At 38.5% G+C, this 26,300-nt stretch overlaps 2 protein-coding genes across 6 annotated transcripts in view; one reads left to right on the plus strand and one right to left on the minus strand.

Moving 5' to 3' along the window:
• The first annotated feature begins 1,538 nt into the window (after positions 1–1,538).
• On the plus strand, positions 1,539–26,130 carry LOC124111155 (vacuolar protein sorting-associated protein 4-like). Of its 3 annotated transcripts, none has more exons than XM_046470770.2 (12): positions 1,539–1,618; positions 2,497–2,509; positions 3,132–3,261; positions 4,366–4,510; positions 5,528–5,725; positions 6,238–6,391; positions 6,671–6,719; positions 7,239–7,465; positions 9,769–9,959; positions 11,398–11,474; positions 12,439–12,574; positions 25,915–26,130. In XM_046470770.2, exons 1-11 carry the CDS (start codon positions 1,594–1,596, stop codon positions 12,562–12,564), a joined length of 1,335 nt encoding a protein of 444 aa, XP_046326726.2. In that variant the 5' UTR covers positions 1,539–1,593; the 3' UTR covers positions 12,565–12,574; positions 25,915–26,130. The 3 variants fall into 3 exon arrangements, with proteins under 3 accessions (XP_046326726.2, XP_046326727.2, XP_046326725.2); XM_046470771.2 differs by having other exon boundaries at positions 5,540–5,725; positions 12,439–12,559; XM_046470769.2 differs by lacking the exon at positions 25,915–26,130 and having other exon boundaries at positions 12,439–12,624.
• Positions 13,918–26,300, minus strand: part of LOC124111153 — a 37,106-nt gene continuing 24,723 nt past the window's right edge. For all 3 annotated transcript variants that reach the window (XM_046470767.2, XM_046470766.2, XM_046470768.2), the window contains 3 exons: positions 23,928–24,034; positions 22,905–23,036; positions 13,918–18,466 (listed from right to left, as the gene is read on the minus strand). In XM_046470767.2, the coding sequence (XP_046326723.2) occupies positions 18,344–18,466; positions 22,905–23,036; positions 23,928–24,034 (362 nt within the window). In that variant the 3' untranslated portion in view covers positions 13,918–18,343. The remainder of the gene's footprint in view (positions 18,467–22,904; positions 23,037–23,927; positions 24,035–26,300) is intronic.

Consider the following 26,300-nt stretch of genomic DNA (forward strand, 5'->3'; position numbering starts at 1 on the left):
ACGAATGTAGACATTCTGCTGCAGATTAGAGGCCCTCAATGAATAGGTTCTCATGTGGGTGGGTAAAAGGAGATTATAACGTTTCAATCGTGCGTTGACAGCCTTACCAGGAACAGATTTCACATGTCAGCATGTTCTCGTCCCCAGCTCGTCGCTCTGTGCGGGGGCCTCGTGACGCGTGGGAGGGAGAGATTCCGACACGACATTGCATAATACCAGGCTACGCGAATCGAGCTCTCTATTCCCCGTTGTTTATAGATATACAAGACAGAGTATACAACAGTAGCTGTGGACATGGAATACCCTAAAGGAACGCACATGTGAAAATACTGTTTTACCGCCATGAGTAATCATATCGATTATTATTTTTTTAAATTCTTCAATAATTAGAATTATTGTATATTGTTAATGTCATTGTTATTTCTATCATCATCGTCGTAATTATTATTAGTGTTGATAATAGTATCATCATCATCATCATCATCATCATCATCATCATCATGATTATCGGCGTTATTATTGTCTAAAAAAAAGACGGACAAACCGGTCTTGGGCCGGGACGTTGGATATATATTTTTCAACCCTCAAAGTAAAGTTTAGTGTACTTGCATCGATACCGACCTTTCTACCATGAAATTGGAAGACATTCATTTCTAATTGGTCAGACAGAGGTTTCAAATCACAATAAATACCTGAGAAAAAATGTTCAGAGGAAAACATTGTTTTATGTTTTGAGGCACTGACAGAGGCAACATTCTTTCTCAAAATAAAACCTCAGGCTTTAGGAAAATGCACTGCACTGGATAAACCCATTTCGATCTCGTATTTCATATTGAGTTATCGCCGAGGAATTTGTCTTGCCAACCCCCGTTATAGCGCGCACGTTATCACATCTCGTATTACTTTTGCTCGTGTTCATTAGAAAAGAGAAATATTTATGCGGTAACGATAAACAAAAATGACAATTGTTAGCAAAATGTTAAAGAACATACTATATTAGCATATAAGAAAAGAGAGGCGGGTGGTGTCACGTGACTTCCTCGCGTGAACAGAAATCCAACAACACTATGATGCATATTTTGTGCTGTCAACGGGAAAGTTCTATTTTCACAGTTTTTATTCCCTTTCGTCGCGTTATAACAGAAATCAACTAAAACTTTACCGCGGACAGAGATAAGCGTACTTGCTCAAAGTTTCACAAAAATCAAAATTAATAGTTCTGTCAACTTTATACACGGAATATTTCAGAACTAACACGAAACAAAGGCGATAACTCGCCGTTATCAAGTACAGTATGTTTTCATAGTCTTTCAACAACATTATTTGGCCAAATTGTTTCATGGGTTGTAACCTTTAAGGCACCATATGAGAATACAGCATTTCTCTTTAAAGAAAAGTTATGAAAGTCGAAATGATTTTAAGATATAATGGTAACAAGTTGTCATAGACAAAGCCAGATCAAATATTTCACTAGCGGTCTCCAATAAGGTATATTATCGAGAGTTATATCCCCTTTTCATAGCAGACGAATGCTTTCATTTTCAGCAAGAAAAAATAACTGTTCTCTTTCTTACCTGAATTTAACTTGAAGTCATGGAGGAAATTAGTTTTTATACAGGTAACTAAAAGCGTTAACTGCAAACGTCCTTTTCACATTCCATAAAATTACTTCGGACCATGATATGTATGATTAGTTTCTTAGATATTTGAGATTGTCTTTATTGCAGATTTGTCATTGTCCGACATGTAAAAAAAATAATCAGAATTAGAATTCCGACTGTCGTGACTACAATGCATATGTTTAGCCTATGACAACTGAATTACATAATTATGGTTACCAGTCACAAAATAATACCCAATTTCCTTACCCAATTAATATTAACATGGTTTCAGATCGGTTCATTTTCTAGGACAAGCCTGGTTGTCACCCAGCTGCATTGTTAATATGGATCCGATGATATTTCTTTCAAGGGTCAAGCCCATGAATGCTCATGACCCATTAAATGCTTTCATTATAAATTAATTCTGCCAGGTAATTTACTTAAAGAGATGCACTGATAAGATGTCATTGTTACTATTGCTGGGTATAGGCCAAAGGACCAGCAGCTAAGTCAACCCCTGGGAATGGGTAATTTCCCAACTTAATTGTCGTTATGAGCCCACTTGCAGAGAACTGTCTCAGTGCTAAACAAATATCTGTCATCAAAATTGCCTGAAAATAGAGACCAGTTGTTAACTATGTGATATAGCAGATTCAGTGAGTATTTCCTCCTGAAACCAATATTGGAAAACTCACCTACATAGATTCTATTAAGAATGTAGTTTAACATAAGTAGTTGCTGGTTCATATTCATCAGGGCTTTTAATAATTTTACTAGCTAATTTTATGTTAATTTTGTTTAGAGATTAAAACACTTTATAGTGATAAAGTAATCACAGGCCAGGCCTTAATTTCCAACCCCTCTTGTCTTTTCATATTCTCACAATGGTATGAAGATGCTATAGCATGGTATGTATGTTATTATTACTTATCCTTTTCCATAACATACAATTACATGTTACATACATGCATTAAATGTAAGGCTAAAATCAACACCAGTCAGTCAGTGATTGGCACTCATCAGAAAATTTAGAAAGTGTTTGTTGAACATATTTAGATTAATAATGGGATAAAGGTGAACTTAATCTGTTGTAAAATCACTAATTTTGTTTCAGTTTAATGTATTCATTGACTGTAAGGGTTTGACGAGTAGAAACATGGACATGAGTACCCTCATTGCTAAACCTGGCTTTTACTCAAGTACCCAAATTCAACAGTAATATGCCACCATATGAGCTTTTCTTTTGTTTTCTTAGCATCATCTGACTCAAAATGCATTCAGACTCTCTTTCATATCTGCCACATACATTTTATATAGGTGAAGATTTGAGTTATCTCCCCTATTTTGGGGGGGACACTAGTCCTTGGCCTAGGACTCGAGTCCATCTAAACAGGACCCACACCCTACTGTCCTCTTGATGTTAACAGTTCATAGCTTCTAGGTTTTTTCAATAGCTAGGCTTAACAATGCATATCGTCATAATATTCATTTTGATTGTTTTGTGATATGATATGTGTAGTTTTCCCGTAGTCTGAAGCAGACTCTGCGTGAGGGTGATAAGGACTCCAATGTTGACATACAGCTGATGTTGAGGAACATCCAGAGATGTCAGACATCGGTGGAGAAACTGAAGCACAATCAAGAGGACCAGTTCTTCAAGGTACACATGATGAGCGAGTGAGTGAAGGAATGGCAGGGTTAGAGCTAACACTAGGTCGCTAGCCTGGGGCTAGTACAAATTTCTGAAGGCTGGTACAAATATTCCAATTTCGCCATTGTTTCAACTTTACGAGGGCAATTTTCCTTACCCGGGCTAGCAAAGCTTTTGAGCTTAGTTCTAACCCTGAATGTGTTTAGCAATCACGAATATCTCATGAAAGTTGGGAGGCACAGTTTGTCCAGAGGTTTGTCCAGAAGTCACAACAATTTTCTCTGCAGTGTGACAGGATCTGCTGATTGTGAGATGAATCACAGATTTACCCTGATGATGGTTCTTTATGTCGGCACGACGCTTGGATTTATAGGTTGTACCACAGTGGTGCAGGGTTTGATTCCCAACATGGGTACATTGTGTGAAGCCCATTTCTGGTGTCCCCCCGCCCATGATATTGCTGGAATATTGCTAAAAGTGGCGTAAAAGCATACTCACTCACTCACACACTCACTCACACACAGCAATAGAAACTAACATTTTTAGTCCGCTAGTCCTTTTAATGATGACGAGTAGCAAAACTCTTAAAAAGGGTAAATGTTGTGGCAAGGACCACAGGACTAGTGCCAAAGTGATGTTAAATCCAACTCACTCACTCAGGAGAGTGGAGTAGCTTAGCACTATTTCATCTATCATGTTTTAAATAGGTATGATAAATCATAATGCATTGAATTGACGTGGTTTGTGCCAAAAACTTTTGATAATTAGTTTCAATTCACACACCTTTACTTGTCTTTTGGCCTTATTTTTTTTGCCTGTGTAATGAACTTTCATTATGAAATCCTGTTAACTCAGACAGTACATTTCCTGGTGTTTCAGATCAACAATATTCTGGATTAATGAATCTTTGGTATATGATAATGTCCCTCTATTTTCAATAATAGTCAGGTTTTGCATTTGGTGCTAACCTCTCATATAAGTGATATCCAATTTGCAAATCGAAACCTCGTGAATTTACACTTGGTAACAATTTTTCATAGTATACATTGTTGAATTTTTGTATCATTTATTTTTCCGAACAAATAAGGGCAGAAATTCGTATGTCCTTTTCAGTCGGCCCTTGAGAAACTTGGAAGAAGCTTGTGTTCCCAAGCAGACATCTTGGAGAGGAAGATAACCCAGTTAAATACCAACCTCTGTGGAAACTTGCTGCCACCATCCCGACATCAGCCATTAACAGCTGCAACCACTACAACAGGTGTTTCAAAGATTTACAGTCAAGAGAACTATGCATGTCTTATCTAGTCTTACCTTGATTTGTGAAATGGAAGTACAGCCATATGAAATTGACTGTTATCATTGATACTGTGTTAATATAATGCATCGTTTTTGAAGGACAATTTGCAAGTTTTGGAAGTAAAGAATACTATGATTTATTAAAAAGAATTAAGATGTACCGGTACACTCTAATATCGCCACAGTCTGATATTTCACTCATCATGCTTCAGAGTAGTTTCAGTCTTTTTTTAATACACAGTTTTTCAATATTTAGTCAAAACACATTGAGTGTGTGGTTGAAATAAAAATAAAATTGCAAAACAGTATTATTTTAAGTAGTTACTATTTAGTATAGTTGGTAAGGTAAAAAAAAAAAAAAAATATATGACCCATTATTGACTATTAATAATAGTAATAGCAAATAATTCTGGATTCAAGACCTCTGTCAAGTAAGCAGTGGTTACACTTATTACTCTTTTGTACCACTTAATGTTACAGGTCTACAAGATGCGCCTATGCCAGCAACACCATTATTTTTTTCTTCTTGTGAAATATATTAAAAGAATCAGTGAGAATAAGATTGACTGTCCTCAATCGTCATAAATTCTCTATCTCTCCTCTTTTGGGAAATGTGGAATGGATTGGCAAATTCCTAAACCAATGCATATAAAACATATTTAAAACTTATTTTTGAATACATGTGTGTGAAACGAATATCTGAATAGGAGTTATATTATTACAATCTTTATTGTACATGGCTTGATTCTGCATGGATATCATAACAAGAGTGGGGTCTCATTAAAAAATATAACATATATAGAAAGAGTGACAGCCAGTGACTAATTAACTTACGATTTAGGTTTCTGGTACTAAACACGATAAACAGTAAGGTTGTGTTCAGACATGCACTGATCTGAGATATGATGAGGTTTCTATTATGAAATTGAAGAACTTAATACCTAACAGAAGACATTAAGACTGCTTTGTGACTCAATAGGGACATTTCCAGAAGTTTCAGAGCCAGGAGGCAGTGAAGGTCAGACAAGCCAGAAGAGAGAACGGAGGTCGGCCATAGAGGACACCATTCTCAACAGCAGGAACATTAAGTTCTGTGATGTGGCAGGACTTGCTGAGGCTAAACAGGCCCTCACTGAGGCCATTATCATGCCCCTGCACTATCCAAAACTCTTTACAGGTAACACGTTCCTTTTTTTGTTTGTTTTGTTGTTGTTTTTAGCGCCGCACTCAGCAATATTCCAGCTCTATGGCAGCGGTCTGTAAATAATTGAGTCTGGACCGGAAAATTCAGTGATTGACATAATGAGCATTGAAACACATCATTGGGATACGATGACATGCATCAACCAAGTCAGCAAGCCTGATCCTGTTAGTCGCCTCTTACGACAAGCATAGTCGCCTTTTACAGCAAGCATGGGTTGCTGAAGACCTTTTCTACCCCGGATCTTCACCGGTCAGGTAACACATTCACTATTCTTACATGGGAAACTATCCGCACAGTATGTCCCTGCACTATCCACATATTATGTCCCTGCATTGTCAAAGCTCCATGTCCCTGGACTATCCACAGTGTAGGGGCATGAAGTGTGGACAGTGTAGGGGCATGAAGTGTGGACAGTGTAGGGGCATGAAGTGTGGACAGTGAAGGGGTGAAGGTGAAGAGTAAAAACTGTGTTTTGTCTTCCCCAGGAGGTCGGAAACCATGGAAACGTATCCTTCTGTTTGGTCCTCCAGGAACTGGCAAGTCTCGTCTGGCCCAGGCCGTGGCTGCAGAGATCAACTCCACCTTTTACAGTGTATCCAGTGCTGACCTCATCTCCAGCTGGGTTGGGGAGAGTGAAAAGTACTTTAACAAAACATCATCTACATTTGTGTTTGCTGGGCGCTCATTTATGTGTCTCGTAAAACCCTGCAGGGTCATGTTCATATTTGACTTTTAAGTACTGGTAAAAACTCACAATGCTTAAAATCTTATCATGTGCTAGATATGGATATGATTCTGATCAAACTAGCATTCTATTGAGAATCAGCAAAACGTTTGTCACCAATTGCGATTGTAATTTAAGTATTACTAATATGAGGTAAGTTTGTCTCTTGTGTGTCAGTGTTGTTTTATTTTCAGATTAATAAAAGAGCTGTTTTGTCATGCCACAAGTCAACCCGGACGATCTGTAAGGACACCATCATGCATGAATTGATAGGGCAGAATAGGTTCCTTGTACTTCATGCTTGTTGAAAGAATGTCCGCTGGTAGTTTTTTGTAATCACTGCGCCACATGTGTAAGGGAGTGTTCTAACAACAATGTAAGTCAATCTATAACTGATAGCAAGCAGTGGAGCCAAGAATCATAGCCTTAAAGCCAAATAATCAAAGATAAGGTGTTATCTATGTCAAATAAAACAAATGAATTAACCTTTCAGGACATGTTGCATATTGCTTACGGCAAAAACAATTGTTAGTAGTGCCTCAATGTTCTTTGAAATATGATGTCACGACATTATAACCTCATTGCCTGACATCTGTATGACATCATTAATGGAATGTTGTCCCACTTTGGGAAGGATTTTGGTTTGAGATCAGACTTATGTTTAGAGGCTCAATTATTTTTTCCAACATAAACAGATGCCTAATGCATATTTCTTTGAAATAAATAATAATAATGAACTGTATGAACTGTGTGATCTTTCAGGTGATCTTCATCGATGAGATAGACAGTATCTGTCGTCAGAGGAGCAGCCGCGAAGAGGAGCACACGCGGAGAGTTAAGACTGAACTTCTCAAACAGATGGAAGGGGCAGACAACTCTGGCACCTCAGATAAAATATTCCTTCTGTGTGCCACAAACTGTCCCTGGGAACTAGATTCAGCCTTTTTGAGGAGATTTCAGAAAAGGATCTACATCCCACTACCAGAAAAGTATGTAGATGTTATAGCTTTACAGGTAAAATGATAGGGTGTGAGTTTGGTGAACATTACTTATAATACCCCCGTTTACGAAGTAAATCCGGGGTATATAGCATTCCGTCTGTCCGTCCTTCCGTCCGAGCTTTTGTACGGCCCATAACTTTTTAACCATGCACCCTAGCTTCACCAAACTTGCTACACACATTTACCACAAGGAGTACTTGTGCCTTTTGCTAGTTTGAAGATTCTGAATTTTTTAATTTTTGCCGTTTCCATGGACACATTAAGAAACATCAAGAATGTATGTTGTGCTAAGCATTGATTATCCCACACTAAATTGAAATATATTTGCAAAAACATGTGTTCATTTCAAACATGATGCATCCTCATGGTGTTACAAAGGAAAGGGCAGTTCCTCTGACTTAAAGCAACAGGTATATTTCATTAATTAACAAACTATTTACTATTTGTTGTTGACCAGCGGGGATAACGGGGGTATGTGAGCTTTGCTCACTTCTTTCTTGTTTTCGTTACATCAATACATGTCAAGGTAATGGGGGAGGAAAGCCAAAAGTGATGCAGTTTCTAGACATTTACTGCTTTGGTGAAACCCACAAGCACCAGTATGGTGCTGACAAACCTGGAAACATAATTAGGGAGAACCTGAGATTCAAACCCACGATCATCGAACTCTGACATGTGTAAGGAATGCAACACTTCACAGTGACTGATGCTCCCTGCATCCCAGTGGTGTAGGTTAGTGGTTGAATTAAGGTAGGTTTCAAGCAGAAATCTGTGCCAAAAAACGTTTGAGGCGACCAGCCCAACGCGGCTCATTTTCAGCAGATTTTAGTGTTATTATATGAACTATTATGAGCTCAGCTTACTAGACCAACCATAATTTTACTAGACTCGTGGCTTAGGGCTAGTGGCTAAAGTCACCAACTGATAAAGTCAGTTTCTTTGCATCGTTGATTCTATCAGGGCATTGCATAAAGTAATATGACAATCTTTTAGTCTTAAGCAGGCAAACCAGTGCCCTGTTCCATGAAGCAATCTTTAATAGTGCTGCAATTGTCGTAAGTCTATGTTAAAGTATGGGAGTTACCTTTTAGCAATGTGAGTTACGATCCCCTTTAGCACTGTGATTGCTTTGTGGAATGGTGCCCAGGAAACACAATTTTGAATAATGATGACCCTAGGATAATATTGAACCCAGCTTTGAACAGATTCATTGATATTCTAGCATGCAAAAAGGCACAGGTTCCTAGTGAGTGTTAGAATTCGAGGATCCTGAAAGTGCCTGAGGTAAAACTATTTTTGTATCTAGGGACCACTTAAAATATTTTTAACATAAGGGCTTGACAAGGACCTCTTTAAGAAAGACTGTATTTACTTCTTGGTGCACAGATGTTTTTGTGCAAAATTCTGGTTGGTAGGTTAGTGGGATGGGGGACATAACAAAGGCAATTTTAGATTTCATTTTTGACCTTCAAGAATTTTTTGGAATATGTTGCCAATATCCATGCAGCTGGTCAAGTTGGTCTTAAAGTTTAATATATTTTGGCCTTTGCACAATATTTTGTGTTGAATATGAATACAAACAATTAGCACATTCATAGTTTCTCTCTCAAATATTCACATTTTTAGGGTCAGGATATCTGAGGCTCCTAGTTCATTGATAATCATATGATGTAAGAAAACAGGGCTATAGATATAAAGCTTTTGATTATTTGGGTATTTTACTCAGGGGATTGATTTTGATTGGTATCCACAAGTTTTAGAGGGTGTTCAATTTTTTTTACCCACCTGTTTCTTGACATTTGGGTATTGAACTTAAAACCTGTTAAGTAACAATCCCTGTATATCATTAAAAACTTTGTGAATAGTGGTACACCTGTCTGTGTCTGCTTGCGGCTCCCTGCCTGGGAAGCCATTTTTTGTCTACAAAACCTAGCATTGTAAGAAAGGCGCTATTGTGTTTATTTCCAATCAGCGACTTGTTAAGATACAACATGTACATTGCCTAGGCAAGATGTTCTTTTCAATGTGGCATCTATCAGTATGTTTGTCACAGAAGCTTTTCCGAATGTAACTGTCGGTAAGTGAATTTGGCGATCGGCTCATACACAATCATTTTATCTAAATTGTAATATACGCATTAATTTTATTTGAATAGCATATTTATAGTTTTTGTTGTGATTTGATATGCAGGGATTTGCTTTATCTGCATATTTCACTATATTTAATGCATAATTTACGCAAATAAACAGCTTATCGCGAGCTCTTAGAAAATAAACCTTTGGTATTATCAGTGCTGCACGCCTGCAGCTGATCAAGCTCCACAGCAAGGACACAAGGATGAACCTGAGTGAGGAAGACTGGGGCATGCTGGTGGACAAGACGGAGGGGTACTCAGGTAGCGACATTGCCACCTTCACACTCGGGGCACTGTTTGAACCGGTCCGAGACCTACAGGCGTCACTTCATTGGAGACAGTTGGCAAGTATGTTCCTCACCATCTTCCCGAGGCAAGCGTGTCTACGAGCATATATCAAAGCCTAGTTTCTACCCTTGCTACATCAAGGCCACTTTTTTTGGCACTGGTGCCACCTCGCATAGATTATGAGTTGTGACCCTTGTAATGAAAACGCAATATCCAATCAGATCACTGATCTTATCTTGTATAGCTTCACAGAAATGGCAGCTACCATAGGTGACGACCTTGTATAGTGGAAACATTCACGATTTCATCCCTGACACAAAAACATAGGCAATCGTTGGGGGGTTAAAAGATGAAAAAGATATATTCATGTCAACGAAGACAGGCAGCGGTAAATCACTTTCACATGAAGGTGTACAAGTCGTTGATGTTGATTTTGTGAAACGTTCTCTGATTGGACTATTGATATGTGCGATAGTCCAATCATATTTAGCACAGGAAAGTGGGCTTGATGTGGCAAGGGTGGAAACAAGACTTTGATAAAAAGGCTAGTGTGTGCTCTTGCCTCGGAACGATGGTTCCTCACAACATTACTGTGTTGGGCCACAGTCTCAGTGGTATGACTGTTGTAAGAATGTGGCCCAGACAGAGGACTATTAAAGGCATTTTGGTAGTGACACTCCTAATTATCCCAAGGTGCTATTTAAGCCTGTGTGATCAACAAATATGTAAGGATGTCTTCTGTAGAAGTAATCAAGGTATTGTATGTGAGGAATCACATCAAGTAATGAGTGCGATGGAGTGAGAAGGGTTATGTCATGGTGTGTCAGCACAATGTGGGAGGAAAGTCCAAAGTTATGCATGCCATATATTGAGTGAGTGTTGGGTTTTCTGAAGCTTTAAACAATATTTAACAATGTACCAGTAATAGATCGCAGCATATTAATTCACAGGCAGTTCTCTAATGATATTACTTTCAAACCACAGAACCATATGTGGAACCGCCACTGCGTTTTAATGTGGAGGCTAGCCAAAAGCATCACATGATGCAGACGTTTATCTTGGTGACACAGATTACTATGGCAACTATGGATATATTTTCTGTAAAATGTTTGATCTCTCTTGTGACCACCAAGGTATTTATATAGACCTCCTCTGAAGCCGATATTCGGCCCCAACTCTACAGCAAATGACAGTAAAAATTCCCAATTTGAATTGAAAATTTCCAAATTCCTCAGAATTTACAAAATCTAATTTAAACAATATCATGATTTTTTCCCAATTTTCCTGCCAAGAGCACTTAGTTTGGAATCATAGATATATCCCTGGACTCTGGTGGTAAGTAAAGATAACAATCAGGCAAATCAGGGATTCAAACCCAGAATAGATGGATCCTGGCATGGGAAATGGACACATGTCAGCACAGCAACTTTGGTACCTTAGGTCAGTGGGTCACCCTGGCGTCAAAGTATGAGAAGAAATGTACACATTGCTGTTTCAGATGGTCAACTGGCACCATGCAACTCATCCTTCCCAGGGGCTCTCTCCTTCACCTTGTCAGATATACCTCCAGACCAGGTATTTGTTCAGTGGAAAGTGAGTGAGTGAGTTTGGTTTTACGCCGCTTTTAGCAATATTCCAGCAATATCATGGCGAGGGACACCAGAAATAGGCTTCACACATTGTACCCATGTCGGGAATCGAACCCGGGTCTTCGGCGTGACGAGCGAACACTTTAACCACTAGGCTACCCGACCGCCCCGTTCAGTGGATAGACATTATACTATATTTTGACATCCATAACTTCAATGCCATGCGTGAAGACTCATATTCATCTACAGATTCAGAAATCTGTAGCCACTTTATCCGCAAATTAATCTTGTATTATTTTTCTGTGGTTAATGTTTTAGTTAAAATTATGCTGTGATGTGTTGTGGTACGTTGTCAATTCATCGTTTCACAATTTTGACATTGCCTCCTTTACCACAAGGCCAATGAAGCTGAAACATTCCATGAATGATCCAAGCTATTGTGTCTCTTGAAGAATTCCATTCCAGTTTTATGTGTGCCACCATATTTGCCCATTATTTAGCCATTTAGGCATGTATCATTATGAAATTGGATATTCAGCAGGTTTGCGGTATGCAGAATAATGTCTAATACATTTTATGTGTTTTGTTCCAAATTCTATTTTCTGACTTATCAATGACCTTTCCTATGTGTATCTGTATCACTGCATTTTCCACATTTCCTGTGGGATTATGAAGCTGAAAGTTTGTGTGTACTCAGGCACTGAGAGAGAAGAGAAGGTTTTTGTACACACCATATTGTTTTCAATACTGGCATGGTGTTTATATAAAACTAAAATTGTCTGTTGTAGTAAGCATGTGTGAATTTTGATATTGACTGAGCTTTTTAGTGGAAAGCTTATGACAGATGAGAAAAGACAAAAGCTCATGTTCTACTGTCTAAAGAAGGAAACAAACTACCTGATGACCTGGTCCTTTTGAAAATGAGCTTGTAAAAAAATCATTAATTACAGATCGTACCCCGAGACATCAATCTGAGCGATTTCCTCAAGGCTCTGCAGGCACACAGAAGGACTGTGACAGACGAGGAACTGGAGAAGTTTCACAAGTTCACACAACATTTTGGAGAAACAGGTTGACAACTGACATGTATGACAACTTCTGCAACCCTTGCCTAGAGTATAATGTATCTGTTGTTACATCTTTGAAAGTTTATATCTGTTTTCGTGTGAGATTCTGATGAACGATATAGGGTCAAATGCACGTCTATGATGGAAGTTATGGGTCATGTTCATATGCCTTACGACTACCTTTTTATGAATCTTGTTTTTCTTGATTTTCATGAACAAATACAGTAATAGGGCTCAAATGTGAAAAAGGCAGCCTTCCAACTTAAGTTGCAGTCTGTGAGCAACTATGAGCATCAGATGTTTGTAAGGAAACTGGAGCAGGTGGTCATGCTTGATAATGTTTAAAGGAAACTGGAATAGGTGGTACTGCGTGATAATGTTTAAAGGAAACTGGAAAAGGTGGTACTGCGTGATAATGTTTAAAGGAAACTGGAATAGGTGGTACTGCGTGATAATGTTTAAAGGAAACTGGAATAGATGGTACTACGTGATAATGTTTAAAGGAAACTGGAAAAGGTGGTACTGCGTGATAATGTTTAAAGGAAACTGGAATAGGTGGTACTGCGTGATAATGTTTAAAGGAAACTGGAATAGGTGGTACTGCGTGATAATGTTTAAAGGAAACTGGAATAGGTGGTACTGCGTGATAATGTTTAAAGGAAACTGGAATAGGTGGTACTGCGTGATAATGTTTAAAGGAAACTTGAAAAGGTGGTACTGCATGATAATGTTTAAAGGAAACTGGAATAAATGGCACTGCGTGATAATGTTTAAAGGAAACTGGAATAGGTGGTACTGCGTGATAATGTTTAAAGGAAACTGGAATAGATGGTACTGCGTGATAATGTTTTGAAGGAAACTGGACCAGGGGCCCATTCCACAAAGCATTCGTAGTGCTAAGATGATCGCAACTCTCATACTTAAACATAGGTTTACGATAGTCAATATTTCAGACTGTTGGTCATGGTTTAAAATTATGTTTAGGAGGTGAGGTTAAAAAGGGTTTGACATCGCATTCAAGATTATTATTAGATTAGATAATGTGTGGCTGCTTGTACAACTACAAGTCCAGATTTATAGTGCTAGCCCACTGAGATTCCATGCCACTTGGATACCCCACTCAGACAGTATACTGACTCGGAGCAAACCAATCCTTGTTTTATTCACTTAATGTCAAGCACCAGGAAAGGCAACAACAAGTACCATCTTTTAACATCTTTTGGTATAAAGAGGACAGGGAACGACATTACACTCTTCAGGCAGACCCTCTAACCACTACATCACAGAGGTGGTCATATATTTTAGAAAACTGGATGTAGTTGTATACATTTAATGTTTTGTAAGCAATTATGACAAACATAGTGACTTACAAAAGCAAGATGCTCATTTATTTATTGAAACAATATTCATGTTTTATATGTTGATATCATAAATATATTTCACAACAAATATTGTGAGCTGAAAATAGAAATATAGAACATTTCAACAAATAACATGTTAATGAATTATTGTAGAAGGGGTGTCTTCAGTACTCTTCACAACAGTTTAAACAGAACAATATCAGGCATATCACCATACACTTGGGCTGCCATGTTATATACAAAAACACAATACACAATAAGACATGTGGAAGATCACATAAACAATTTCTACATTATTACACCAGCGTTGTGCGAAAATCAGCGCTTTATTATGCCACATCAGCAATCTTCTATTTGCGCCGATGTGTGTACAGAGATGTTATCTGTAGAGTGAGTGAGTATAGTTTTACCAGAAACAGGCTTACGCATTGTACCCATGTTGGGAATCAAACCCGGGTCTTCGGTATGATGAGCGAACTCATTAAGCACCAGGCTACCCAACCTGCCCTCATCTGTTGAAGGCACATCTATATGCTTCATCATGGAGAGTATATACTAGACCTAGTTGTGCTACTGTTATGTAAAAACACAAATACATTTCGGATCTAGTGAAAAATACTTTTGAGGGTTAATAGTAATTTGACGGTTGATGTCTCAAGGGTGCCAAGTCTACCTACATCTTTGACCTATTTCAAGATATGTGTGAAGTGATAATTTGGTGAAAATTTCAACATGGGCTACTGACTCCTTATTCTGTTGTACTTCTTAGAAAAACTTGCAAGTATTAAAGAGAATAAATGCTAGTGATTCATGTTAAGAAAAAAGGTATTAAACGTGTGAGAGATATATCAAATTCCAGGTACATGACTGGCAACACCATGGTGATGACCTAAGTTCAGATTATGACAGACTACTTTCCTGATAAAGTTTCTCATGCTCCAGTCGAATTCACCTCCATCTGTGTCAAAACATTATCGTTTTTAAGTATTTAATATATGTTCTTTGGTCTTTGTATCTAGTTTGCATTACCATCATCGCCTTGATATGCCACAGATATATCTGAAACATTTTTGTGAAAGGTTACACTAGGTATGAATATTATTAAGCAGTAAACCGAATGACATCCCTCGTGTTATGTATTAATGTGCCACTGTGATCATGAGAATAGCCAATGCTAAAATGGTGGGATTGTAGGGTGAGTAAGGAACAGATTACTGCACTCATTCATGCCTGTCTTATGCTCATTCGATTCGCTTTGAAACAAGTTGTAAGATATATGGAATCTGACACACACTTGTGTAGTAATCTCTATTTTACAGCTAAAGGCTTCAAAATTATCACATTAGTTTATTCTTTTGGTCCCTTCATCATCATCATCATCATCATCATCATCAATTTCAATATCACAAAAGGCCACACAACATGGTATCTTCATGGTGATCAGGCTAAAGTTAACAGTGATGAGAGTTGATGCGAAAAGTGAGTATTGTTTTACGCCGCTTTAAGCAATATTCCAGCAATATCAAACTGGCTTCACACATTGTACCCATGTGGGGAATCAAACCCGGGTCATCAGCGAACACATTAACCACCAGGCTACAGCATGTGGTGAGAAGGGACTGGCAGGTTGTATACATGAATATATTCAGTCTTGACAGCATCTTGACATCAAAGCAAATTAATTGTTTAACAAACCATGTTTATAGTGAGCTGAATTAAACTATATCCACAAGCCATAATTACACTGGTGTATAAATGTCACAACAGTACTAAATACAATATAACAATGTCATACACAACATTACACAATACATTATAAATATATAGCTATACACCAGGCATGTGATATAACACTGTGGCAATAGACTCCACGGTACAACAGCATATACAGCAGCTCACAATAATAACAAGCACAAACTATATTTGAAATGAAAGACAGGATATTTGTTATATCAAGGACCTGGGTAATAATGTATAAAATGAAAGACATGGATGAAAACAATGTTTCTAGCACTGCAGTGGTAATTATCATGTATAGAACATATGTATATCGGAATAATTTATTACTCCAGCTATTTTGCATCTTCCAGAGGCAAGAGTGTCCACTTGCCTATCTGAAATCCAAGTTTCAATCTTTGCCATTTTAACCTTCTTTTCTGTGCTAACATATGAGAGGACTATGGCACATACTATGGTCCAATCAGAGAACGTTTAACAAAATCAACATCTGGGTTCTGAAAACGTGGTTGCAGCCATCACCTGTCAAATTTGCCCTGAAATAATTTGGAAACTTAAGCGAAGACAAATATTTTCGAAGTTGATCAAAGTTCTATCAACTCGCCCAAACACTTCTGATATTTGAGTGCAAATTTTGTTGCGTTTTAGATGTTGTTAGATGGCCCCTGCAGAGCATTGCATGTTACCGCGATGTGCAGTGATACTTGACACAGTTAAGTCTGTAGGCCTCTATTATTTAAGAACAAATTGCAGCAATAATAATAGATCCTCCCTGATGTAATGGACTATTTTCAGCTTGTCCATCGCTGATTCTCTCTCTGTTCCAAAACAGTTTGTTACAAGAAACATTCTTATAAAGGGTCCTCCCAAAATGTATGTAATTTCCTGAGCTGGTAATTTTATGTCGACCTTGTCCTGATTATTCTTTGAAACAACACAGAGGTTCAAGATAAATAACCGGGCCATAGTTTCAAAGACACAAAAATCCCACATTTTTGCTTTGTCCCATGTTATATAATCTCAAAATACTATTGTTAGGTTTGCATATTCTGCTGTGCAATATTCAAGTAATGGCAATGTAAGCAGCATTTGCAGTGACAAAAACCCTTATTGAGCATTTTGGTGTTTAAACACGATTACAAACAGGTATTGAGTATTTTTCATAAAGGTATTATTTGGTGTAAACAGCATAATATCAGACAAAGGCACTGTGTAAAGTGAGGGAGTGAATATTAATTAATGCCGCAGTCAGCAATATTACAGACAATTCATGGTAGGTGATAAATAATCAAGTGTGTTCCGGCAAACCAGAGTTTATTTAACAGCATGAGCATTGATCCACGCAACTGGGCAAGCTGACCTACAATCTGCCAGTCAGTCACACATTGCAAGCACCAGATCTCAAAGGCAAATGACCTGATTCTTCTGAACAACATTCATGTGTGGCAGTTTCACAGGCACCTTTAAATACCGGTACATGCCTACCATATCCACACATCTTACCATATCAGCAACAGTTTACTAATGAACAGGACACATCGCCTGTAGGTCTCCAGCTAGTGACGGTTCAATGGAGCTTAGTACAAAATACTACCTGGATTGTTGACCAATTGTTCAAGGAGAAAAGGAGACTGTTTTAATAATATGACAACAACACACAAACTTTTAGCAATAGCCCATCTTATATAATTCCAGAATACTATTACCATGTTTGTATGTCCTGCTTAGACTAAGTCTCTGACATGAACATATTTTACCGAAGAAAACAGCTGTTAAATTATTGTTATATATAATAAAAAAGGAGCCAAGAGACTTTGATTTTCAGATACTGCAGTAACATAGACTTGCCAAATATTATTGACTTGCATGGGCTGTATTGGGTATATTTGTTTCATGGTCTGTATGACTGTATTGCTGTGCAATGGCAATGTAAGGCAGCCTTCTGCAGCGACTAAATATACAAATTATGGTGTGCAAAAACAGTTGAAGTTGCCGAGTATCATCATGTATTGAGTATTATTATTGTCTGTTTAACTCTGCACCTTGCAACATTCCAACTATATGATGGCGGTATGTAAAGAATCAAGTGTGGACCAGACAATCCAGTGATTGACATCATCATCATTGTCCTAAACAAATGGATTACGATATGCATCAACTGAGTCAGCGAGCCTGACCACTTGATCTGTTAGTTGTTAGTATGACAAGCATGGGTTGCTGAAGACCAATTCTAACCTGGATCTTCACAGGGTTTTGAGCACTATCAATGTGGAAGGAGGGTGACGAAGGTCTTCAGACATGTGTCAGTGATATACAGGTATGGTGCTGACAAACATAGAATCATAATCAGGTGGAATTCAAATCAACCACCAGAGCTCCCTCGGCCATGCCAGGATCTTCTGTCCCTGTTATGTCTGGAGTTTTCTTGGATCTATGGTCATATCACAGCTACATCCTGCTATGGTAAAGAGTAAAGAATGTGACACTTCATGCTCAGTCTTATAATCCAGGTCATCACCATGTCTTGTCTGGAACAGTAAACTCTGGTTGAACCTTCACATTCACCACTATTCAGTCCCTCCTCACCATGAACACTTGGGAGGGATGTCACTGAAAGCACCTGTTCCTGTCTTCAAGCTCCAGACATGTCTGTTGCCACACATTGGTTGGTCCTTCAATACCATAGTTCATTAGAATATGTAGTCAACTGGCCCTATGCTGCTTGTTTGAAACAGGATCAGTAAGACAAATGCTCCGAGTACTAGGATGGATATAACATACGATGGCTGGATAGGAATGTGGAATAACTTGGCCTGCAACAAGAGTAGGATATTACTAGAACAGTTTGAACACTGATAAGGTCGGATATCACAAGGACAGCTGTAACACTGATAGGGTAGGATATCACCAGAACAGTTGCAACAGATATGGTAGGATATCACAAGGACAGTTGTAATACTGATAGGGTAGGATATCACAAGGACAGTTGTAACACTGATAGGGTAGGATATCACAAGGACAGTTGTAACACTGATAGGGTAGGATATCACAAGGACAGTTGTAATACTGATAGGGTAGGATATCACAAGGACAGTTGTAACACTGATAGGGTAGAATATATCAAGGAATGTTGTAACACTGATAGGGTAGGATATCACAAGGACAGTTGTAATACTGATAGGGTAGGATATCACAAGGACAGTTGTTACACTGATAGGGTAGGATATCACAAGGACAGTTGTTACACTGATAGGGTAGGATATCACAAGGACACACACTGATAGGGTAGGATATCACAAGGAATGTTGTAACACTGAAAGGGTAGGATATCACAAGGACAGTTGTAACACTGATAGGGTAGGATATCACAAGGACAGTTGTAACACTGATAGGGTAGGATATCACAAAGACAAGTTGTTACATTGATAGGGTAGGATATCACAAGGACACACACTGATAGGGTAGGATATCACAAGGACAGTTGTAACACTGATAGGGTAGGATATCACGAGGACAGTTGTAACACTGATAGGGTAGGATATCACAAGGACAGTTGTAACTCTGATAGAATAGGACATCACAAGGACAGCTGTAACATTGATAGGGTAGGATATCACAAGGACACACACTGATAGGGTAGGATATCACTAGGAATGTTGTAACACTGATAGGGTAGGATATCACTGGGACAGTTGTAACACTGATAGGGTAGGATATCACAAGGACAGTTGTTACACTGATAGGGTAGGATATCACAAGGACAGTTGTAACACTGATAGGGTAGGATATCACTGGGACAGTTGTAACACTGATAGGGTAGGATATCACAAGGACAGTTGTTACACTGATAGGGTAGGATATCACAAGGACAGTTGTTACACTGATAGGGTAGGATATCACAAGGACAGTTGTAACACTGTTAGGGTAGGATATCACTAGGACAGTTGCGACACTAATAAGGTAGGATATCACAAGGACAGTTGTAACACTGATAGGGTAGGATATCACAAGGACAGTTGTTACACTGATAGGGTAGGATATCACAAGGACAGTTGTTACACTGTTAGGGTAGGATATCACAAGGACAGTTGCGACACTAATAAGGTAGGATATCACAAGGACAGTTGTAACACTGATAGGGTAGGATATCACAAGGACAGTTGTAACACTGATAGGGTAGGATATCACAAGGACACACACTGATAGGGTAGGATATCACAAGGAATGTTGTAACACTGAAAGGGTAGGATATCACAAGGACAGTTGTAACACTGATAGGGAAGGATATCACAAGGACAGTTGTAACACTGATAGGGTAGGATATCACAAGGACAGTTGTTACACTGATAGGGTAGGATATCACAAGGAATGTTGTAACACTGATAGGGTAGGATATCACAAGGAGAGTTGTAACACTGATAGGGTAGGATATCACAAGGACAGTTGTAACACTGATAGGGTAGGATATCACAATGACAGTTGTTACATTGATAGGGTAGGATATCACAAGGACAGTTGTTACACTGATAGGGTAGGATATCACAAGGACAGTTGTAACACTGTTAGGGTAGGATATCACTAGGACAGTTGCGACACTGATAAGGTAGGATATCACAAGGACAGTTGTAACACTGATAGGGTAGGATATCACAAGGACACACACTGATAGGGTAGGATATCACAAGGAATGTTGTAACACTAAAAGGGTAGGATATCACAAGGACAGTTGTAACACTGATAGGGTAGGATATCACAAGGACTGTTGTAACACTGATAGGGTAGGATATCACAAGGACAGTTGTGACACTGTAAGGGTAGGATATCACTAGGACTGTTGTAACACTGTAAGGGTAGGATCTCACTAGGACTGTTGTAACACTGATAGGGTAGGATATCACCAGGACAGTTGTGACACTGATAGGGTAGGATATCACTAGGACTGTTGTAACACTGATAGGATAGGATATCACAAGGACAGTTGTAACACTGATAGGGTAGGATATCACAAGGACTGTTGTAACACTGAAAGGGGGAGGATATCACAAGGACTGTTGTAACACTGATAGGGTAGGATATCACAAGGACAGTTGTAACACTCAAAGGGTAGGATAGCACTCGGATAGTTGTAACACTAAAAGGGTAGGATATCACTGGGACAGTTGTAACACTAAAAGGGTAGGATATCACTGGGACAGTTGTAACACTGATAGGATAGGACATCACAAGGACAGTTGTAACACTGATGGGGTAGGATATCACAAGGACTGTTGTAACACTGATAGGGTAGGATATCACAAGGACAGTTGTAACACTAAAGGGTAGGATAGCACTCGGATAGTTGTAACACTAAAAGGGTAGGATATCACAAGGACATTTGTAACACTGATAGGGTAGGATAGCACTCGGATAGTTGTAACACTAAAAGGGTAGGATATCACTGGGACAGTTGTAACACTAAAAGGGTAGGATATCACTTGGACAGTTGTAACACTGAAAGGGTAGGATATCACTAGGGCAGTTGCAGTTTGAAGGGTAGGATATCACTAGGGCAGTTGCAGTTTGAAGGGTAGGATATCACTAGGGCAGTTGCAGTTTGAAGTTGGATAACTGATAACATATATGGATGAGAAAAAGAACTCAATTAGAAATAAAATACTTTGTGCTAAAATTGGGTTGCTGAAAACATCCTAAGCTAAAAATGGTGCAGTTATTAATCTTCTGCAAATTGATACAAGTACTCCAGAACTCATCATGAGTAATTTCATGAATGTGATAAAATTTCTAATATATTGAGAAAATACACAAAGTTAAAGTTTATTTCAGGTAAAGTTAGAATTGTTATCATTAAATGTTGTAAATTAGTCAATGACCGAAGTGGTTTGCATATCATGATGTGAGGAGGCAGATACTCTGCCCCGCCAATTATGATAAATCTATTTTTAGCCAATAGCCATGTCGATACTTCCCTTTTATATGTTCCCCATATCATTGTGCAGGGCAAAATAAAGGCATTATTTTGAAATTTTGTTTTCTCATATAAAGGAAAACAAATAGTGCCATGGCACTGTAGCTCACCTGGATATGCATGTAACAGTTTATAATGTCAACAAACACCACGACTAACACTAAAATGTGATGATTTAAACAAAACATATCATCATAAGAAGAAACACATTTGCCAAGGTTAAATCCTTCAGTCTAGCAAATTCAAAGAAGTTTACAGATCCAAACATGAGAGTATTTAAGAGCATGGTCAAAACAACATCAATTTTAATTTCTTTGCACAATAATGGAACATATGTGTTAAATCCCACAAGAGACTAAATAAATACCAAATTTAATTACATTTGGCCTAAAAATGGCCAAATTATGGTAACAAATTTTCATAAACTTTCAATATAGCTGCTATGGTAGCCATAGTGAAAATGGGATTTGAACTTAACAAATTCAGGGGTCTGTCATCATTGGTGAGAACAATCAAGTCAAGTTTAAGCTGGTCCAGTGGTTTCTGTAGAGATCATGTTTTACAGTGCCAGGTAATGTATTTGAGAGAATTAGGAACATGGTCTAAGTATAAAACTCAAATAAAAATAAAATTTCAAATATTGCTAAAAACAGAACATATGCTGCTCACCCCTCCTACTGAGAAAATGGCTGAGATATAGCCATTGATAGTTTTTCAATATGGCTCCTGAGACGGTCATACTGAAAATCAGATTTGAACAAATTGCGATGTCATTATTGGTTGGAACAAGCATGTGGTTTCTGAGGTGAGGTGAAATGAGGTTTAACATCTCGCTCAAGAATATGGATTGAACTTATATAGCGATGACTTGCACATTTGTGTGTTTGTGTGGCTGCTTGTACAAGTCGGGACAAATGCCGATTTTATAGTGCTAGCTCACTGAGATATCATGCTGCAGTTTAACATGAATACCCAACTAAGATGCAGTATACCAACTTTGAGCCGACCAGGCCTTGTTTTTCCCCCTTAATGCCGAGCTCCAGGCAGGGTGACAACAATTATTATCTCTTTAACATCTGGTGGTAATTGAACCCTTGACCTTCCGCTCCATGGAGGTGGTCATTTCTGAGGAGATGTTATGTTCTGCATGAAAGATGCTGGACAAACAGATCATGACATAAGCTCACTTGACTTTCAATCAGGTGAGAAAGAAAATGAAAGGAAACATGGAATTCTGATCCTGCACTGTTAACGCTGAGCAGAACAGAAGAAAAGATGTTCTGTACCTTGAGGTTTGTGTGGCCAACAAACAAGAGAAAGGAGTCCAGATCTAGCTGTGAGTTGTTCTTGTAACCAAACACTCGCATCTCCAGAGAGATTTTCTTTATTCTCCGACACACAGAGTTAACTCGTGCTGCCTGCACACAAACCACATGATCAAGTTATACCACAATCAAGCCAAACTTTGAGTAAGTAAGACTAATTGCTGTATTCGACGTAATTATGGCCTCCCTCTAATAAGCGGCCACAGCATTATTTGCTAATATATTGGCTAGTGAACAATCCCAATTAGCACCCCTTCTGATTGATCAATGTACACAAGACTTATTTATTCGTGTATAATACGCACTCGTGTGTTATATGCACCCTTAATCATGGGCTATTAAATTCTGGAAAAATATATCTTTTGTACTCAGGCTGTCAGCATAAACCACGAAATATATCTTTCAAAATAGTATTCTAATAATACTACTGGGCGCTAATTACGTTGAATACGGTAAGTAGATATTCAAGGAAAGAATAATCTATAGGACTTAGTTATCTGAATTTGTGCCATGTAGTGTTCAAGTCTTGTTGGTCTCACAGAGAAACATATACTAGTCAACTTTTGATAGGGATTATCAGTTATGTCAGATATAGTTATATTTACACTTGGACATAGTATGATGTTTGTTTGTTGTTTAACGCCTCACTTAGCAATATTCCAGCTAAATGATGGCGGTCTGTAAATAATCGAGTATGGACCGGACAATTCAGTGATTGATATCATGAGCATTGATCCATGCAATTGAGATACGATGACATGCATCAACCAAGTCAGCGAGCATGACCACCCAATCCTGTTAGTCGCCAATAATGCCTCTAATGACAAGCATGGGTTGCTGAAGACCTATTCTACCCTGGATCTTCATGGGTCCCCTATCCACTAGATCACGGGGGCGGTCTCCGGGCAGATGCCCTGCCCACTATACCACGGAGATGTCTATTATACTCTAGTGCCCATTACTATACACAAGAAAACTCAGTACCTGAAACAATGGAAAACTGAGCATGAGTGCCCAGATGACCGGAAATATACTTCTGTACGTCCACACCTTCACTGTGTTATACTTGTTCAGGGCCAGGATGCTAATACCTGAAAAAGGAACCAGCATATGGTAAATATATCAACAGGTTATAACAAAAACGCTAAAGGTGAAATATGTTCATCATTTCAGGGAAAACCATACAGAAACATACCACAAATAGAGATTCTCTTCACACAACAAAATAAGAGCCAAAAGGGCCTGTAGCTCAACTGACTTATGAAGTTATAATTATAAAATGCTTCTATCCTACTTTGGTACAAATATTTATTGTGAGTTTAAGTGAAATTGGTGCAAAAGAGCCTGGGGGAAAAAAACAAGTATTTCTGCAACATCGTTTAGGACAAGTAAAAATGTCGAGTTCAAATAGTGATGCTTTGAACAAACCTGGATCTTGCAATAGTTATTACATTCACACAAACTTCAAACCTAGTCCCCAGTGGTTCTAATGAACAAGATTTTTAAAGTTTGTGTAACATTTTACTATTTCAATAGTTAATAATAAATGTACAATACAAAATACTCAAACTGATTTGAACGAGACAAGATGTCTTCGTAGGAAGGAACCTGCATGACAAATTTCAGCTTCAGTCAAGGAGGAACAGAGGAGAAGGTATCTTAAGAGCATGGTAGAAGTGGAAAGTAATCCCTCACAAGAAAGAGACCCCACTTTGAAGTGTTCCAGGTCCCTTGCATCAATGGCAAAATCTGAAACTGTCCAGTCAGCAGGCCTGTGTTTTTCCCCCATTTGACTAGTTACCCAAAGCCAAAAACGCTGGTCTGCCGTCTGTATGGGCATAGTTGAAACTTGTTTTGCAATTTTCTCCTATATCAAAACGGTGGATGGTGACACTTTGCCTGGACCATCCTACTGACAGCCTCTCCCAATGTGGTTCGAACGATTTCTCTTGGAAGTCAAGTTTAATTTCCATGGAAGCCACATATGAAGACTTATTGCCATTGTTCCCCAACATACGCAAATAAATTGATGAAACATGATGGCAGACTAGTGTGTGGTAGGGTCTCATATAATTTTTCCAAGTTTGTCCCTAATTTGATTTTCATTGTCCATGACCACATTATTACTTTGGTAGCGTTCGAAATACCTGCCTGCCCGACCGTCCGAGACGGGTTGATTTCAACTCGGGCTGCCAGAATTTCAAATCCCCCTGCCCGACGGTCGGGTTATATTTCATAGGTGAAAATATTCCAAATATTTCCTGATGATAAGCATTAATTCACATGTAAAGATGAATGATAAAATGTAACCAAAAAGAAACCCCGTTAGCTTTTAGACAACCTAACATTTAGCGATGTACTTATGCTACAAGCAATCAGTTTTCATATTTTTAATTAAATTATCCTGAGAAACATATGATTATAGTGGGCAGGCAGGTTTTGGTCAGGGCTGGCAAGTATTTCAGCTAGCCAGTCCTGTGGTCTGGCTGAAATTTTTGGGAGTTTCATACCCTGACTTTGGTAATCGACTATCATGTTGTAAAGGTTGAATCAAAGTCAAAATTCATAATACTGCGAAATATGTGACACAGATGTTTGACCCACAACTAACACATGCCAAATATCGACAAATGTCCGAATGATTCATGAAAGTGTTTTCTAAATCTGGTTGCTGGGGTGGCCTTGTTTAAAATTGGATCGGAATTCTGTGAGCAGTTTTTAGCAAAACTATAGGTGGGATCATTCATACACAGTTTCAGCTCCATATACAGTAGCTCTAGAAAAACAAGGGATGTGAGAGTCAAAACTGGATCCAAACTCAAAATATGCAAAAAAAACAGCATATATGTAATTCTGAAAAGCACATACTTGCTGCATATTTTATATCAGGAATGGATGAGTTGGCGGACAAAACTGACATTTTCAATATGGCTGCTTTTCAATATTGGATCGGACATTCTGTATGTTTTAGAGACACCATAGCTGGGATCAGGTCCATACGCCGTGTAGTTTATGAGGAGGTAGTTTCAGAGGAGATGACGAGAATGCAAAAATTAACACCAGAGGGACGACTCGCCACAACATAAGCTAAAAGTACAAACTGCAGCTCCGATATGAAAGAGCACCAATGTGGCAACATGTTCACAAAACAAATGTTTATATCAGATAAATCTGTCTTTACGCTTAAAACATACATCGTATTCTGTATTGTTCTAAAATCGGTAGTGCTAATTCATAACTTAGATTGTTAGTGGCTGTACCCTCAAGTGGGGTTGAAGTAGCGTAAAATTATTGTTCCCCTAAGAGGGTATGTAAGTCCCACATCTTTTGAAGTATTTTTATGCATGCCAGAATTTT

This window comes from Haliotis rufescens, unplaced genomic scaffold (assembly GCF_023055435.1).
Source record: "Haliotis rufescens isolate VD_foot unplaced genomic scaffold, xgHalRufe1.0.p SCAF_9, whole genome shotgun sequence".
Lineage (NCBI taxonomy): Eukaryota > Metazoa > Mollusca > Gastropoda > Lepetellida > Haliotidae > Haliotis > Haliotis rufescens.

Excerpts from the sequence above, each read along its gene's own strand:
- LOC124111155 (XM_046470770.2), top strand. The coding sequence starts at position 1,594 with ATGGAGGAAATTAGTTTTTATACAG. Across the intron at positions 5,726-6,237 it reads CTATCCAAAACTCTTTACAG|GAGGTCGGAAACCATGGAAA; the intron begins GTAACACGTTCC and ends TGTCTTCCCCAG. Across the intron at positions 6,392-6,670 it reads TGGGTTGGGGAGAGTGAAAA|ATTAATAAAAGAGCTGTTTT; the intron begins GTACTTTAACAA and ends TTTTATTTTCAG.